Source organism: Podarcis cretensis, assembly GCF_951804945.1.
Source record: "Podarcis cretensis genome assembly, chromosome: 2".
Taxonomy (NCBI): domain Eukaryota; kingdom Metazoa; phylum Chordata; class Lepidosauria; order Squamata; family Lacertidae; genus Podarcis; species Podarcis cretensis.
The window spans coordinates 111,069,954-111,088,788 of NC_137171.1; the positions used below are offsets into that span (position 1 = coordinate 111,069,954).

Genomic DNA, 18,835 nt, shown 5'->3' on the forward strand with positions numbered 1-18,835 from the left:
GTTAGGTCCTTACCACTTAAGTCCTTTACTATGGTAATCTTTGCATAAAATCTTCCTTTAATATCTCCAATTTTCTTGAACAGATCTCTGGTTTTCTTTAAGAACTTCGAGACCTTGGTACAACCTTGATACAAATTTCAAAATATGTACACAAAACCAACAAAAAGTCTCACAGGTTTATAGTGGCACCAGCTTTCCTAGTCAAGAGCCCACTTTGTCAGACTGCAGCCCACAAAAGCTTAGACCATAATATATTTATGAGCCTTTAAGGACTGCAAAAGATGAATAAACAGAAGCATAGTTAATCTATGGACTTCTATCCTACTGGAAACAGTGACGGCCAGCAACTTGGATATCTTGGGGGGAAAGGATTAGGCTGGTGTCTGTGCTCTGCCCTTGCGGTCCTACTCAATAATGCTTCTTAATACTAGTTTCTGGAAAGCACAGGACTCTTGGGATGAAATCTTGCTTGCTGGTTTCCCCCAGGCATCTGCTTGGCCACTGTGAGAACAGGATGCTGGACTAGGTGGGCCTTTTCCCAATCCAGCAGGCTCTGTTTAGGTTCTAGAATCATAGAGTTGGAAGAGACCACAAGGGCCATCGAGTCCAACCCCCTGCCAAGCAGGAAACACATCAGAGCACTCCTGACATATGATTCTAATATGTTGCAATATTTTTACACTTACATGTGGCATCAGAACATTTCAGTTTTACTTCTTACTCATAGGGGAGACTGCTATTGGAGCCTGAGATCCTTTCCTCACTTGAAAAGGAAAAAGACAGATGTGTCTTAAAAACCAGTTCCACTGTAGATCTCTACTATAAAATGATGCTGCTCTCTTAAGTGTGAATGGAGTGATCATGGGTTTCTCTTGCCATTATCTCATCTGCATTCCTAAAAATTTGGAACATGGAAAGGACAGTTGAGAGGGAGTGAAAATAAGAGAAGGTGCACATGGGAATTGATGTATGTCCAGTTCCTTTCTTCTCTTTCTTAAAAGTCTAACAGGATTCTCTCCCTCCCCCCAACTCCCAAACAGGTCAGGTCAGGAAGACGATGGTCAGGATTCTACGGAGCCATCTGTGAATTCACTGGGAAGAACAAAGAAACAGTTTAAATGCAGGGAATGTGGAATGTGCTTTAGTCACTGTGGAAAAATGAGGATACACCAACAAACTCACACAGGGGAGAAACCATTTGAATGCATGGAGTGTGGATGGAGCTTCAGTCACAGTGGAGCCCTCAGAACACATCAGCGAACTCACACTGGGGAGAAACCGTTTAAATGTATTGAATGTGGAAAGAGCTTCAGTCTGAACGGAACACTTAGAATACACCAACGAACTCACACTGGGGAGAAGCCATTTAAATGTATTGAATGTGGAAAGAGCTTCAGTCAGAATGGAGCACTTAGGAGACATCAACAAATTCACATGGAGGAGAAACCATTTAAATGTATGGAGTGCGGAGAGGGGTTCAGTCACAGTGGAGCACTTACGATGCATCAACGAACTCACACTGGGGAGAAACCATTTAAATGTATTGAATGTGGAAAGAGCTTCAGTCGTAGTGCAGACCTTAGAACACATCAACGAACTCACACTGGGGAGAAACCATTTAAATGTATTGAATGTGGAAAGTGCTTCAGTCAGAATGGAGCACTTAGGAGACATCAACAAACTCACATGGGGGAGGAACCATTTAAATGCATTTTATGTGGAATGAGCTTTAGTCGTTGTGGAGCCCTTAGAAGACATCAACGAACTCACATGGGGGAGAAACTGTTTAAATGCTTTGAATGTGGAAAGAGCTTCAGTCAAAGTGGAAACCTTAGAAGACATCAACGAACTCACACGGGGGAGAAACCATTTAAATGCATTGAATGTGGAAAGAGCTGCAGTCGTGGTGAAGACCTTAGAACACATCAACGAATTCACACGGGGGAGAAACCATTTAAATGCTTTGAATGTGGAAAGAGCTTCAGTCGTAGTGGAAACCTTAGAATACATCAACGAACTCACACGGGGGAGAAACCATTTAAATGCATTGAATGTGGAAAGGGCTTCCGTCAGAATGGAGCCCTTAGAATACATCAACGAACTCATACAGGGCAGAAACCATTTAAATGTATTGAGTGTGGAAAGAGCTTCAGACTGTGTGGAGACCTTAATATTCACGAGCGAATTCACCCAGGTCAAAAGCCATATCAATGTATGCAATGTTCCACTCAAGTTTCACTCTTTACCTCACATCAAGAATCTCATAAAGGTGGAAATCAATTTTAAATGCATGGAATCCGAGTGATGTTTTGGTGTTTGTATTTAAATTTGTATACACATATATATGTATTAAAGTAATGAAGGTCAGATAGACTAAATGTAGAAAAGAAGTTGCAAGTTGTTGCTAGATAAACGGGGAGAGTGTGAATCTGGAATGCTCAAGGTGTGTGATGAATCTGTTGAGTTTTGACCTCTGCCCTTCACTGCCAAAATGATGGGCTGCCCTTGTCTTGTCGATCAGCATCTGTCGGCTTCAGGGAAATAAATAAAAGCATTATCAGCATTTAAAAAGAAATGCTAGTGGATTTTCAAGGCATTGAGTTACAAATTAAGGCAAAGATCAACCATTTCTTCTGCAAGCTGTTCCCCATCCAGTATTTCCCAGCTTCAGCCTTCTGAACTGTTCCTCTGCAAACCACTGTTTCAAATCTATACAGTCCTCCTGCTCCTGGGGAGATTCAGGGGAGGGGGAGGCTCCCACGAATGCGACTCAGTGCAGCTCTCCTCAGCTGGGTCCCTAGTTAGGTTTTGGTTTAGGGGAGCAAGCATGGGCCTGGCCCTTGGGTGGGGGCGAGGGGAGAAGGGAAGAGAAGTAGATGGGATGCTTCTTTTTCCTTGCAAGGCTAGTTCCTGTTTCTCCCAAGTATGCGCCTGTAATCAGCGAGTGTGCATTTAGCAGGAGTGTATCCCTTTGTTTTGGAGTGCAAGATGATTCAGAATGCGTTAGAGCGAAGCGCGTGTATCGCATATGTTAAGTTGATTGCAACCTTTTTTAAAATTAATATTCTTTATTGATTAAAAAAATTGCATGTCTATACAAACGCATCCATTCTTAAGGAAATTAGCCCTGAGTGCTCATTGGAAGGACAGATCGTGAAGCTGAGGCTCCAATACTTTGGCCACCTCATGAGAAGAGAAGACTCCCTGGAAAAGACCTTGATGTTGGGAAAGATGGAGGGCACAAGGAGAAGGGGACGATAGGACGAGATGGTTGGACAGTGTTCTCAAAGCTACCAGCATGAGTTTGACCAAACTGCAGGAGGCAGTGGAAGACAGGAGTGCCTGGCGTGCTCTGGTCCATGGGGTCACGAAGAGTCGGACACAACTAAACGACTAAACAACAACATACAAACATTATGTACAATCTCTTAACAGGTAGAAAAAACAAAATGATAGAAAATAGAAAATTTATAAGAAACCAAGAAATAATAGTAAGAAAAAAAAACAAAGTTATTTACATAGTAAAAGTACTCTTTGACACAATCATTCCCATCCTTCTCATTATACTGTTTCATATAACATTCTCTTTTACACAGGCTTACACTATATAATACCATTTCTTTCTGCTTAGTATACATTCCTTTTATCTTTTTCTTTACAAATATCACTCAATTTCTGCTCATATGGAGTTATTTGTACAATAAAGTTTTACATAATTCTGAAATATCCATTCTCTAGTTTTTTTTTGTTTCAATATTTCTCTAACTGATGTCATTAGTTTTGCTAATTGTAGATATCATAACATGAGTATCTGCCAATCTGTAATCTCTGTGAGCGTTTCATTTTTCCAGCACCTTGCTAAAAGGGTTCTAGCTGCTCTTATACCATAAATAAACAATGATCTTATAACTTTTTAAATTTCTGATGGTAATATACCAAGTAGGAAAATCTTTGGTTTTTTTTTTTTTAAAGTAATTTTAAATAGTTTCTTAAACTCGTTATAAATATCATTCCAGTATTTGCCAATGGCTACACAGGTCCACCACATATGATAGTATGACCCCTCCTCTTTTTTACATCTCCCACAGGTTGATGTTTTCCCTTTCTACATTTTAGCAAGCCTTTTGGGGGTAAGATGCCATCTATATACCACTCCCTGCAAGGCCTTTCCCACCTGGCCTAGGGGGCGGGGCCCAGACTCACCCAGCCCTACTATGTGAAATATGTATTCTGTAGTTGACTTTTGTAATGTGTTGTTTTGAAATCTTTAAGATAATAGTTTAGTTTTCTGTTACGTTGCTTTGACCGTATACTCTATATTTCACATTTTTCACATTGTTTTATTTACCGTTTTTTCGCTCTATAACACCCACCCAACCATAACACGCACATAGATTTTAGAGGAGGAAAACAAGGAAAAAAATATTCTAAACGAAACAGTGGATGTATGATTTTTGTGGTTCATTCTGTGGCCACAGACATGTGATCTGATGGTGAGTTTGGGGTAGCCCAATGCAAAAACCCTGAGGATCCATGTGGAGCTGTGCTTTGTAACCACGTTTTAAGTGGGGAGGGAAGGAAAGCACTCGAGGGACAAGGAGCACGCGTGGAGTGTGTGGAGAAGGATGCTGCTAATCATGCAGAAGAGGGGTATAAGGGGAGAAGGCTCCTTTCCTCTCCCTCTTTGCTCCTTTAAAGCAAGCAGGCTCTGCTTCTCTCCCTCCTCCCCGGCTTTTTAGCGAGCTGAAAATCTTTCCTGCTATTTAGTGAGCTGAGTGTTGAGGAGAGAGGGACAGAGAGCCTGCTTGCTTTAAAGGAGCCAACCGGACACTCGTGTAAGCGGCTCCTCTCCTCTCCCGCTTTGCTCCTTTAAAGAAACAGCCTCTCTGTCCCTCTCTCCTCCCCTCTCAGCGGCTCTTCTCCCGCTTTGCTGTTTCAAAGCGAGCCACGGAGGAGGCAAGCATTCGCTCCGTAACACGCACAGACATTTCCCCTTACCTTCTAGGAGGGAAAAAATGTGTGTTATGGAGCGAAAACTACGGTATGTTTTATTGATTTAGTATGCTTAAAGGGTTTTCTTAAAATTATAAAGTGGTATAGAAATTAAATAAAAGAAGTATAGAGCAGGGATATCCAACATGGGGTTGCTCAGATGTTGGGCAACAACTCCCATAAGCCTCAGCGCAGATGGTCAAGGTTGATGAGAGGTGTAGTTCAAAAGCTCAAGGGTGGAAAATCTCACCCGTATACAATCCCGTATACAAATAGCCAATTCTATTTCCTTACTGCCAGCCTTTATGTGGCCAAAATGGAACCCTTCTTCCAAGGAAGAGAGGGAGGTACCAGTATCCTTGAGGCAGCTCCATTGGTTACGTATGTCCAATAAATTTTTAGGTGGGGGGAAAAGATGTTTTGGATCAGAAGCACTCAGTGCCTCAGCATTTTCTTCCATGTCTTTACTGGACAGGCTGCTCTGGTGCACTGGAGATAGAGTACCTTGCCTTCAGCTTCTTCTCAATGCCAGCATCCCCCTTCCTTCATCCACAGCCATAGATGACGATTGCTGAGCCTGATGGGGGTTGTAATTCAGCAACATCTGGAGGGCCAGAGGTTCCCATACTTATCTGCAGGCTCCGGCCTAAGGCCGAGTTGACTAAGAGCGCCGGGGATTATAGGAGTTGTAGTCCAACAACATCTAGGGACCCAAGACTGAATGACGTCTGCTTGTAGGGTATATTGATGCCTAGGCTAAGCAGTCCTGGGTCTTGGTAGGAGGCCACACGTATACCACCTTGAGTTTCATGATGGATGGAAGAAAGGAAGGATATGGCAGCAGAAAACTAGAATGTTTCTTAAATAAATCAAGGCCCATGGTTGCTTTTTGCTGAGTCCTGCTATATTTTGCTGAGCCCTGCTATATGCCCACAGGTCTCTGCCTCATGTTGGATTTTGGGCAGAGGGGAGATGTGTTGCCAGGATACTTTTTTCATCCTGCTTGCATTCTTTGTGTATAAAGAATGTAGTGGGAATGAAGCGGGAAAGAAATAAACATTTCATTCATTTCTATAGTATGTGAGCTTTTGTGTCAACGTCAGGTAAACAAGTATTTTATTTTTATTGGCAGTGGGGGAGACCAGAGGGCTCAGGAAGGTGGTTGGTTGCAGGATATTTGTCAAAGCAATGCCCCGTCTCTGTGGTGTTTGAGAGTGACCCCCCAATGGCTGTTCACACATGCGAGGGAGCCATTGGCTGCTGCAGTCAACATGTGGCGACCGTGTGTGTGAAGGGACAGAGTACCCAAATCCTGTCTGTGAAATCACCCCAGGCTTCAATAATCAACCAGGCTTCAAAACTGTTCAAAACTCCTTTTGTCTTCTAAAAATCCAAAACAGCTTTTCTCTGCTCTTCTCTGCTTTTCTCACAAGATGCTGTGGCAAAAGGCAAAATGTTACTTGTAAAGGCTAATGAATAGGCTCTGTCATTGCCAAGAATACTCAGGCCTGAGAAACGAATCTTATCTCATTTGGTTGCAACATCTTGGATATGCTTAACCACCAGGGCTCCTCGACCCACCCCCTCGGCTTCTCATTCCCCCTTTCCTGGGAAGAGTCCAGTAGTCCCAAGACAGCTTTCTGTTCATGCTCAGAGGAACTCATGGGGCAGGACTCCTGGAAAAGGAGAAAGGAGGAGAGAACTGGAAAGGGGTATATATGCTTGTGCACAGGAAGGACTGTGAACTTCGTGCATGCTTTTTGTGACTTATCACACTTGCTCCTTCTACCAGTTCATGGATGGTAGAAATAAAAAGCCTTTTCTCCGAAAGTATTCCTTGAGTGTCTGTTGACTCCCACTTCCCTTTCCCATGCGCAATATTTTTCCCACCCAAGGGCAAAGCCTCATAAGGCTACATGTGTGTCTAAAATCCCAGGAGGCAGTGACCCAAATCTGGACCAAATCTAGATCTCTAGCTAGCGATTGACTTGTGGGAATATTAGAAAAGCAGGAGAGGATATATTTGATGATATCCATACTAGCTTGCGTTAACAAGTTCTATATCTTAGCATAATTCAAACATTCTCCTTTTCAAATTTGCACAGCGGTACGCTTGTTGCAGGCTCGTCTGAGCCTCACTAAGATTCCTGATAAGATCCCTTGTTATCCCTCTTTAAAAGTGTAGACACAACAATCTTATTAAAATCAATATACAGGTAGTTTATTCATTTTCATTCAGTTCACAATTAGATTCCTGAAGGCAGGCGTAAGTTACAAAAGTATATCTATATCTATACATAAACTATAATCTAAGGGAGTTAGTCCCAAGTGATTGCGACTCAGCAGTCACTTCTCCTAACACATAGAAAAAAACAAAATGGAGAAGAAAGAATGAAGCACACCCAGAATAGGCCACACCTATTTCAAGTCACATGTAGAGGAAGCACTTGTCCCAGCTCAGGAGGAAACAGGAAGTTTTCTCCTGGGTTGTACAAAGCATCCCCTAGCATGTCCACTCTAGGAATGTTGTATCTGACTGCTACGAATTTCATGTCCCACAGACCCACGCTCCTCCTGCCCACTGACCAGAAAAGTCATGTCCCCCACAAAAAAAGCCCACCCTGAGATTCCTTCTTCTTTCGCTCTCCAATTTTATAAAGGCAAACTCCTATTATGCAAGAAATTGCTTTAAAAAATTGTAGTGGCTCCCTCATTGTGAATAAGGGAGGTTCATAGACCACAGAATCATAGAGTTGGAAGGGACCAAGAGGGTCATCTAGCCGAAAACCCTATACTGCAGGAATCTTTTTGACAAGGTGGGGCTCGAACCCACAACCCCGAGAGTCTCATGCTCTACCAACTGAGTTATCCCAGGACTTGGATCAAATTCAGCCGATAGGATTGCAAGGAATCAGGAGCAAAGCTTTTGTATGAATATATTACCTCAAGTTATTTTGATGCTCCCAAATGCACTGGTACAAATAATTTTTCAGATTGAAAAAGTGGTATAATTACTACTGTTATTATTATTCTCCAGGCAATTTCGATGACTTCCAGCAAAATATAAAAACATAATAAGACATCAGACATTAAAAACTTCCTGATTCTGCTTCTTTGACAGAAGCCGACAGGGAACCAGGCAGAGGGAACCAGGCAGAGGGCCTTCTTGGTAGTGGCACCCACTCTGGAACGCTCTTCCGTCAGATATCAAGGAAATAAGCATCTATCTGACTTTTATAAGACATCTGAAGGAAGCCCTGTATGGAGAAGCTTTTAATGTTTGATGTTTCATTGGTTTTTAAAAAATATTCTGTTGGGAGCTGCCCTAGTGGCTGGGGAAACCCAGCCAGATGAACGGGTATAAATAATGTGCTTGTAATATTAATATTCTTATGCTTAATTGATAGCAGTTCCCAGAAGGGGAGAGATGCTCTTGGGCTCCCATCCTCCTTGCAGGCCTGGCCACCATGAGGAGACAGTGCTGAGATTCCTGCATTGTAGGGGGTTGGACTAGATGACTCTCAGGGTCCCCTTCCATCTCTACGATTCTATGATTCTAACAGGGTGAGGGACTAGATGGGCTTGATCAAACTACAGGGCTCTTCATGTGATCTGTGTGTGCATGCAGAGGAACGTTTTTCTGTTTGTTTGTGTGTGTGTGTGTGTGTGTGTGTGTGTGAGAGAGAGAGAGAGAGAGAGAGAGAGAGAGAGAGAGGGAGAGAACCTTCAGGGAGAGGCCCCATCTCTTATTTGCATCCAGGATGAATCAGCTGCAATACCCCCACACTTGACCCACCGCTTCCCTGCCTGCTCTCTCTCCACCCCAACCCCAACTATGGGTATTGCATTGCGCACACGCCACCAAAGCTTGCTGCACCCCGAGGCGCTTTGCAGTCACCGCATTCCTTGCAGGACAAGGGCAGAGCACGAGGGCAGAGGGCAGAGGGGGCGGGTCAGCTGTTCCGCTTAAGCCGAGCCCCCTTTCCTACGTCAGTATCGAGCAGCCCCACCCTCTCTTTCTCTGTCTCTCTCTAGCAGCTTGCACTTTCTGGCTTTTACCCTTAAAGCAAGTAGCATATGTTCCTTCAACTGGAAGCCCAGGTTCCCTCCCTTCTCTCCCCATTGGCTGGGTCCTGCAAGGCTTTCCCCTTACAAGTATCCCTCGGAGATATCCTTCCTCCCAGGCGGGGGCTCCCATTCCCGCCCCCCGCTGCCCAGGGTCGCTGCTGCTGCTGCCAGGATTTCGGGTGAGTGCAAAGCCAGCGGCGGGGAAGGAGGGAAGGGGCTTGGCAAGGGGGGGGGGGGTCCAGGATGAGAAGCCCCGGGACGGGGAGAAGAAGAGAAGGGAGGAAAGGGAGCTGTTTCTCTTAATGGGGCCTTGAAGGGGGGGGGAGTATTCCGTTGTGGAAAGAGAGAAGCTTCCTCCTGCCCAGATCTGGTCCAAAGGGAGTTGCAGGGAAGGAGGCGGGAAAGGGGAGAGGGTTGGGTATTGCAGACCAGCCTCGCCATAGTAGTAATAATAATATGATATTTATACCGTACCCATTTTCTGGGTTTCCCCAGCCACTCTGGGCGGCTTCCAACAAAGTAAAAAACACCAGAAACACCAAAAACATCCCAGTCTTCCGTTTTGTAGAGGAGATGGGGACATGGATTGCTGGATGGCAGAGGGAGAAAGAGGGAAAGATGGGGAGGAAAACAAAGGCAGGGGGGCCAGGCAGGAAGAAGGAAGGGCTGAGGCCTCCTCCAAAGAGCTCTTTGTTCTTGAACTCCTTGCATAAAGTAGTGGGGGGAAAGGGCCGGATTGAGGTTTGATGAGGCCCTAAGCTACTGGAGGGAATGGGGCCCTTTATAGGTTCAGCTGTCCTTTGTCAACAACAAATTGTCACTGTTTTTTGTGTTTTGCATGGTAATTTATGGACCTAATAGGTATCTAAAACCATTTCCACATAACAGAGTATGTGCATAATACAATTATGAAGTATATTAAAAGTGAAATAATTATTAAGCTCTAACTTAAAATGATTTTGTTATTCATAACAAACTTAATAATGCAAACACATTGGCATTTGGCAATAACAAAAGTTCCTTTAGAAACACAATTTACAAAGACTCCTAATCTAGTCCTAGAAACTTGCTATAATAATAGGTGTAAATATATGATGCAAACTACTAATAATTATAAATAGCATTATTAACATGAAATTAATTGTTATAACCTGTACAATGCAATTGTATTTAATACAATGCAATTTTTATATAAGTATCAATATTACCATAATAGTCCACATTCTTCATTGGGAAAGCAGACCTTTGTACCCGGTTACACTTAGTGAGTGTAAAAGACAGTATTTCTAGTAATATGTCGCATTTATAAATAATAGCAATACTATACACACCTGTACATAAAAGTTATTACAGGACTAATTGTATTAATGCATCTACCCAATACCCATTCAACTGTATAATTTTATCATGATTCATTGTGTACTGTGTATACAAACAGTACACAAACATGATCTAAATTACAATACTTTCCTTCTTGCCTTTGCCAAAGCAAAGTCACTGAGGGTATCATCAAATGATAAACTGCTTAGCTTGTCACTTTCTATGTACATGAGGCTGAACTAACATAATTTATCTTGAGACATTGTTGTTCTAAATTCATTACAAATGGCAATTTGCAATCATCATTCAAAGGAACATTCTCAGAATTGCTTCTACATTCGGGAATGCCGACTGGACATTGTTGTTGTTAAGTCGCTTAGTCATGTCTGACTCTTTGTGACCCCATGGACCAGAGCATGCCAGGCACTCCTGTTTTCCACTGCCTCCTGCAGTTTGGTCAAACTCATGTTAGTAGCTTTGAGAGCACTGTCCAACCATCTCGTCCTCTGCATATATCGTCCACCTTGCCTACGGGGCAAGGCCCAGACTCACCCAGCCCAATCTTATGTTTCTTTCAACTTCATTATGAATAATTATAGGTAAAACTTTTGTTGATACAGAGCTCAATTTTAGGGAGCAGCTAGTCACTTCTTTATAAACAAACCCAAATATATTGACACAATTTACTTTAAAAGCAGATTTCAGAACAGAGGTAAACAAAAACTTTTTTATATATAAAAAAACTTTTTTTAACTTTCCAAAACTTAATGTTCTCAGTCCATGATTTGCTTTTCTTATGTATATAAATTTTTATTTCCTGGCCCACCTCCCATCACTGTGGGGAGAGCATAGGGCAAGGGATAAGAATGCAAGGTCGGCCTGACATCCATCTGTTCTCTGGCTCTGACAGCGGCCATCCAGGCTGTTCACACATGTGAGGGAGCCATCGCCTGCTGCAGTCAACATGTCTCCACCGTGTGCATCTAAACTCCTAGGAGGCAGAGACCCAAATCTGGACTGAGACAAGGAGATGTCTTGAGACATTGCTGTTCCAAATTCATTTTTTATCCTCTTCAGTCGAGAAACGGATCTTTACAAATGGCAATTTGCAATCATCATTCAAAGGAACATTCCCAGAATGGCTTCTACATTAGGGGATGCTGATTGGACATTGTTGTTGTTGTTTAGTCACTTAGTCGTGTCTGACTCTTTGTGACCCCATGGACCAGAGCACGCCAGGCACTCCTGTTTTCCACTGCCTCCTGCAGTTTGGTCAAACTCATGTTAGTAGCTTTGAGAGCACTGTCCAATCATCTCGTCCTCTGCATATAAATTAAATAAGCAAGGAGACAATATACAGCCTTGTTGTACTCCTTTCCCAATTTTGAGCCAATCAGTTGTTCCATATCCAGTTCTAACTGTTGCTTCTTGTCCCACATAGAGATTTCTCAGGAGACAGTTGAGGTGGTCAGGCACTCCCATTTGCGTAGTCAATGAAGCAGAAGTAGATGATTTTCTGGAACTCTCTAGCTTTCTTTCTAATCCAGCACATGTTTGCAATTTGGTCTGTGGTTCCTCTGCCCCTCCAAAATCCAGCTTCTGGGAGTTTTTAGTCCGCATACTGCTTAAGCCTGCCTTGTAGAATTTTAAGCATAACCTTGCTAGCGTGTGAAATGAGCACAATTGTGCAGTAGTTGGAGCATTCTTTAGCGCTGCCCTTCTTTGGGATTGCGTTGTAGACTGATCTTCTCCAATCCTCTGGCCACTGCTGAGTTTTCCAAACTTAAGGTATAGAACCTTAACAGTATCCTCTTTTAAGGTTTTAAATAGTTACGCTGGAATGTCATCACTTCCACTGGCCTTATTATTAGCAGTGCTTTCTAAGGCCCATTTGACTTCGCTCTCCAGGATATCTGGCTCATCAGTCACACTACCTGGGGTGTATGGGACATCCATATCTTCCTGGCATAATTCCTCTGTGCATTCTTGCAACCTCTTCTTTATGTCTTCTGCTTCTGCTAGGTCCTTACCACTTTTGTCCTTTATTATGGTGATCTTTGCATAAAATGTTCTTTTCATATCTCCAATTTTCTTGAATAGATCTCTGGTTTTTCACATTCTATTGTTTCCCTCTATTTCTTTGCACTGCTCATTTAAGAAGTCCCTCTTGTCTCTCCTTGCTATTCGTTGGAAGTCTGCATTCAGTTTTCTGTATCTTTAACTATCTCCTTTGCATTTTGCTTGCCTTCTGTCCCCCACGGTTTGGCCTCATTGGACAACCACTTTGCTTTCTTGCATTTCCTTTTCATTGGGAGGGTTTTCATTGCTGCCTCCTGTATGATGTTCCAAGCCTCCATCCATAGTTCTTCAGGCACTCTGTCCACCAAATCTAAATCCTTAAATCTGTTCCTCTCTTCCCCTGTGTATTCATAAGGGATTTGATTTAGATTGTATCTTACTGGACCAGTGGTTTTCCCTCCTTTCTTCAGTTTAAGCTTGAATTTTGCTATAAGAAGCTGATGATCTGAGCCACAGTCAGCTCCAGGTCTAGTTTTTGCTGACTATATAGAACTTCTCCATCTTTGGCTGCAAAGAATATAATTAATATGATTTTGATGCTGCCCATCTGGTGATGTGCATGTGTAGAGTCATCTCATGTGTTGTTGGAAAAGAGTGTTTGTTATGACCAGCTTGTTCTCTTGACAGAACTCGATTAGCCTTTGCCCTGCTTCGTTTTGAACTCCAAGGCCAAACTTACCAGTTGTTCCTTTTATCTCTTGATTCCCCACTTTAGCATTCCAATCCCCTATAATGAGAAGAACATCCTTCTTTGGTGTCACTTCTATAAAGTCTTGTAAGTCTTCATAGAATTGGTCAATTTCAGTTTCTTCAGCACCAGTTCGAACTGATAGGTTGGCAGGAGCAGAGACAGAGCAACGGGAGCTCACCCCATCATGGGGATTCAAACCGCCGACCTTCTGATCAGCAAGTCCTAGGCTCTGTGATTTAACCCACAGCGCCACCCACGTCCCTCAGCATTGGTAGTTGGTGCATAAACCCGGATTACTGTGATGTTAAAAGGTCTGCCTTGGATTTGTATCGAGATCATTCTATTATTTTTGAGATTGCATCCCAGTACAGCTTTTGCCACTCTTTTGTTGACTATGAGGGCCACTCCATTTCTTCTATGGGAATCTTGTCCACAGTAGTAGGATATGATGATCATGCAAACTGAATTCGCCCATTCCCATCCATTATAGTTCACTGATGCCCAGAATGTCAATATTTATTCTTGCCATCCCATTTTTTACCACATCCAGCTTACCATGGTTCATGGATCTTATATTCCAGGTTCATATATTTTTCTTTGCAGCACTGGACTTTCCTTTCACTTCCAGGCACACCTTTTGGCTTTGGCCCAGCTGCTTCATCAGCTCTGGATCTACTTGTACTTGCCCTCCGCTCTTCCTCAGTAGCATGTTGGATGCCTTTCGATCTGAGGGGCTTATCTTCCAGCGTCATAACTTTTATACGACCTTGGAGCTTTCTTGGCAGGGATACTGGCGTGGCTTGCTGTTTCCTGCTCCAGGTGGAGCACGTTTAGCCAAAACTCTCCACTTTGACCTGTCTGTCTTGGGTGGCCTTGCACGGCATAGCTCATAGCAGGGCATAGCTCATAGCGTCTCTGAGTTATTCAAGCCCCTTTGCCATGACAAGGCAGTGATCCATGAAGGACATGGTCATTAAATATTACTTGGTACAGATCCTGATATGTCAGATTATCATGTTCATGGCTTTGACTCCCCCCCCCCATTTAAATTATTTTATTGGTTTTCACATATTACTTACAGATATACCAAAGCCAACACCATTTCCTCCCCATCCCCCATACATTTACCTTTCTATTTCCTCAGTCCATCATATTATTCTTTTCTCCTTCCTCCCACTTCCCTCCGCCCCCACTCGATTTCCTCCACATTCTACACTTTACAATAATCTTTTCATTCTACAACCTTCTCGAATCATTTACATATTCTTATTATCTTTGCTTACTAATTATTCTTCTATCCAGTACGTCACATTTTAATCTAGGCATATTAGCATATATATTTTTGAGCAATATTTTGCAATATATTCATCAAAACATTTCCACTCCTTTTTAAATTTTTGATTTAACTGATTTCTTATTATAACAGTTAATTTTGCCAGAATTAAATATTCATTTAGTTTACAAATCCATTCCTCCTTTGTGGGTATAGTTTTTGGCTTCCACCTAGCAGCAATCACTATTCTAGCAGCTGGACTTGCATACGGAAAAATTCTCCCCCCCCCCGTGGTATCTCATCATCTGTCAATCCAAGGAGATATGCCTCTGGTTTGTTTGTTATTGATATTTTCAACATCTTCTCTAGTTCTTCCTGTACTACTATAGAAAATTTCTTAATTTCCTCACACCTCCACCACATATGTGGTCCAGGCATTGGTATTTATATAATTTCAAACAAAGCATTTCGATTTCGACCAATCATATACAGTGGTGCCTCGCAAGACGAAATTAATCCATTCCGTGAGGCTCTTCGTATAGCGGTTTTTTCGTCTTGTGAAGCAAGCCCATTGACAGCTTAGCGGATTAGCGCTATTAGCGGCTTTTAGCGGATCAGCTGATAAGCGGCTTAGTGGTTTAGGAAAAGGGGGGAAGGGGGAAAAACCCACAGGAACTCGCAAGACATTTCGTCTTGCGAAGCAAGCCCATAGGGAAATTTGTTTTGCAAAGCGCCTCCAAAACGGAAAACCCTTTCGTCTAGTGGGTTTTCCGTCTTGCGAGGCGTTCGTCTTGCGGGGCACCACTGTACACCAGAGAAATCCAAAGCAGCTCTTTGTTTTGGGGATCCCTTTCATAAAGAAGTGGGGGCAGATTATCTTCCTCTATGCTTTTAAATCTCTATTGTTATTTCCACTGCAGGATTAAGTGATGATAATGATGTTGCACACCAATCCAGAAAAATGGGTGAAGGGGGCTATGGAAATGCTTCCCGTCATTATGTATACTTCATATATTTAAGTAGTTTGTGTTACTTTTATTTTTTTAAAGACTAGGTCAGAGTGATACATTCCACCAGCATCAAAATAAAGTAGATTCATGCACCTCCCCAGTTTGGTGGGCTTTTGGGACAAAGGACCCGTTATCATGATACACAATTCCTGTGGCTGGAGGCTCTACACATAGGATTGGGCATATGATGACCGAGGGTGGCCAGTATTATAAGCAAATTGTGTGAACTTGCCAGCCTTACAGACATGGGTTTCTGTGTGAGAGTGAGTGGGCTTTTTCCCAATCCAGCAGGCTCTGTTTAGGTTCTAATATGTTGCAATATTTTTACAGTTACATGTGGCATAAGAACACTTCAGTTTTACTTCTTACTCACAGAAGAGACTGCTGTTGGAGCCTGAGATCATTTCCTTATAAGACAGATGTGTCTTATAAGCCAGTTCCACCGTAGATCTCTACTATAAAATGATGCTGCTCTCTTAAGTGTGAATGGAGTGATCATGGGTTGCTCTTGCCATTATCTCATCTTCATTCCTAAAAATTTGGAACATGGAGACAGTGGACAATGAAGAGGGAGTGAAAATAAGAGAAGGTGCACATGGGGATTGATGTGTGTTCATTTCATTTCTTGTCTTTCTTAAAAGTCTAACAGGATTCTCTCCTCCCCCCCACTCCCAAACAGGTGAGGAAGATTGTGTGCAAAATTCTACGGAGCCATCTGTGAATTCATTGGGAAGAGTCACTGTGGAAGAATGGAGATACACCAACAAACTCACACAGGAGAGAAACCATTTGAATACATGGAGTGTGGAAAGAACTTCAGTCAGAATGGAACACTTAGGATACATCAACGAACTCACACTGGGGAGAAACTGCTTAAATGTATTGAATGTGGAAAGAGCTTCAGTCACACTGGAACACTTAGGATACATCAACGAACTCACACTGGGGAGAAACTGTTTAAATGTATTGAATGTGGAAAGAGCTTCAGTGAACGTAGAAATTTTAGAATACATCGACGAACTCACACAGGGGAGAAACCATTTAAATGTGGAAAGAGCTTCAGTGAAAATGAATCCCTCAGAAAACATCAACAAACTCACACTGGGGAGAAACCATTTAAATGCATTGAATGTGGAAAGAGCTTCAGTCGTAGTGGACACCTTAGAAGACACCAGCAAACTCACATGGGGGAGAAACCATTTAAATGTATTGAATGTGGAAAGAGCTTCAGTCATAGTTGGACCCTTAGAATACATCAACGAACTCACACAGGGGAGAAACCATTTAAATGTATTGAATGTGGTAAGAGCTTCAGTCATAGTTGGACCCTTAGAATACATCAACGAACTCACACAGGGGAGAAACCATTTAAATGTATTGAATGTGGAAAGAGCTTCAGTGAAAATGGATCCCTCAGAATACATCAACGAAGTCACACAGGGGAGAAACCATTTAAATGTATCGAATGTGGAAAGAGCTTCAGTGAAAATGGATCCCTCAGAATACATCAACGAACTCACACAGGGGAGAAACCATTTAAATGCATTGAATGTGGAAAGGGCTTCAGTAAAAATGGAGCCCTTAGAATACATCAACGAACTCACACAGGGGAGAAAACATTTAAATGTATTGAATGTGGAAAGAGCTTTTTTCAAAACGGAGACCTTAAAAGACATCAACGAACTCATACGGCAGAGAAACCATTTAAATGTATCGAATGTGGTAAGAGCTTCAGTCGTAGTTGGACCCTTAGAATACATCAACGAACTCACATGGGGGAGAAACCATTTATATGCATTGAATGTGGAAAGAGCTTTGGTGAAAATGGAGACCTCAAAAGACATCAACGAACTCATACGGCAGAGAAACCATTTAAATGTATCGAATGTGGTAAGAGCTTCAGTCGTAGTTGGGCCCTTAGAATACATCAAAGAACTCACACAGGGGAGAAACCTTTTCAGTGCATGGAGTGTGGAAAGAGCTTCCATGAAAGTGGAAAACTTAGAAGACATCAACGAACTCACACGGGGTAGAATTTCAATGGACTGAATATGGAAAGAACTTCAGTGAAAGTGGAAAACGTAAAATACATCAACAAACTCTCAAAGGGCAGAAACCAATTAAATGTAAGGAGTGTGAAAAGAGCTTCAGACAGTGTGGAGACCTTAATATTCATGAGCAAATTCACACATATGAAAAGCCATATAAATGTATGCAGCGTTCCACTCAAAGTTCACTATTTAATTCACATCAAGAAACTCCTCAAGGCAGTACTCAGTTTTATATACATGGAACCCATGTGTTGTTCTGGTGTTTGTATTTAAATTTGTATACACATATATATGTATTAACGCTTAAACGCTTAAAATTCTACAAGGAAGGCTCAAGCAGTATGTGGACCGAGAACTCCCCGAAGTGCAAGCTGGATTTCGAAGAGGCAGAGGAAACAGAGACCAAATTGCAAACATGCGCTGGATTATGGAGAAAGCTAGAGAGTTCCAGAAAATCAACTACTTCTGCTTCATTGACTATGCAAAACCCTATGACTGTGTGGGCCACAGCAAACTATGGCAAGTTCTTAAAGAAATGGGAGTGCCTGACCACCTCATCTGTCTCCTGAGAAATCTCTATGTGGGACAAGAAGCAACAGTTAGAACTGGATATGGAACAACTGATTGGCTCAAAATTGGGAAAGGAGTACGGCAAGGCTGTATATTGTCTCCCTGCTTATTTAACTTATATGCAGAATTCATCATGCAAAAGGCTGGGCTGGATGAATCCCTAGCCGGAATTAAGATTGCCAGAAAAAATATCAACAACTTCAGATATGCAGATGACACAACCTTGATGGCCAAAAGTGAGGAGGAATTAAAGAACCTTTTATTGAGGGTGAAAGAGGGCAGAAAGTGAGGGGGAATTAAAGAACCTTTTATTGAGGGTGAAAGAGGAGAGTGCGAAATATGGTCTGAAGCTCAACATCAAAAAAAAAAGATCACGGCCCCTGGTCCCATCACCTCCTGGCAAATAGAAGGGGAAGAAATGGAGGCGGTGAGAGATTTTACTTTCTTGGGCTCCATGATCACTGCAGATGGTGACAGCAGCCATGAAATTAAAAGATGCCTGCTTTTTGGGAGAAAAGCAATGACAAACCTAGACAGCATCTTAAAAAGTAGAGAGATCACCTTGCCAACAAAGGTCCGTATAGTTAAAGCTATGGTTTTCCCAGTAGTGATGTATGGAAGTGAAAGCTGGACCATAAAGAAGGCTGATCGCTGAAGAATTGATGCTTTTGAATTATGGTGCTGGAGGAGACTATTGAGAGTACCAAGAAGATCAAACGCTTCCATTCTTAAGGAAATCAGCCCTGAGTGCTCACTGGAAGGACAGATCATGAAGCTGAGG

The 18,835-nt window shown here is 42.5% G+C and overlaps 2 protein-coding genes across 10 annotated transcripts in view; both read left to right on the forward strand.

Moving 5' to 3' along the window:
- The window catches only part of LOC307208659 (uncharacterized protein), a 174,526-nt gene that overhangs the window by 65,749 nt on the left and 89,942 nt on the right, over positions 1–18,835 (forward strand). For 2 of the 9 annotated variants that reach the window (XM_079963499.1, XM_079963498.1), the window contains exon 2: positions 16,113–17,470. The exons of 4 other annotated variants lie outside the window; for them this stretch is intronic. In XM_079963499.1, the coding sequence (XP_079819625.1) occupies positions 16,183–17,466 (1,284 nt within the window). In that variant the 5' untranslated portion in view covers positions 16,113–16,182 and the 3' untranslated portion in view covers positions 17,467–17,470. Of the gene's footprint in view, positions 1–9,109; positions 9,240–16,112; positions 17,471–18,835 lie in introns of those variants that run through there. 3 more of the 9 variants (XM_079963497.1, XM_079963493.1, XM_079963494.1) reach the window with 3 other exon arrangements.
- LOC307208751 (uncharacterized protein) overlaps positions 1–18,835 on the forward strand; it is a 129,962-nt gene that overhangs the window by 24,133 nt on the left and 86,994 nt on the right. The gene's annotated exons all lie outside the window — the stretch shown is intronic.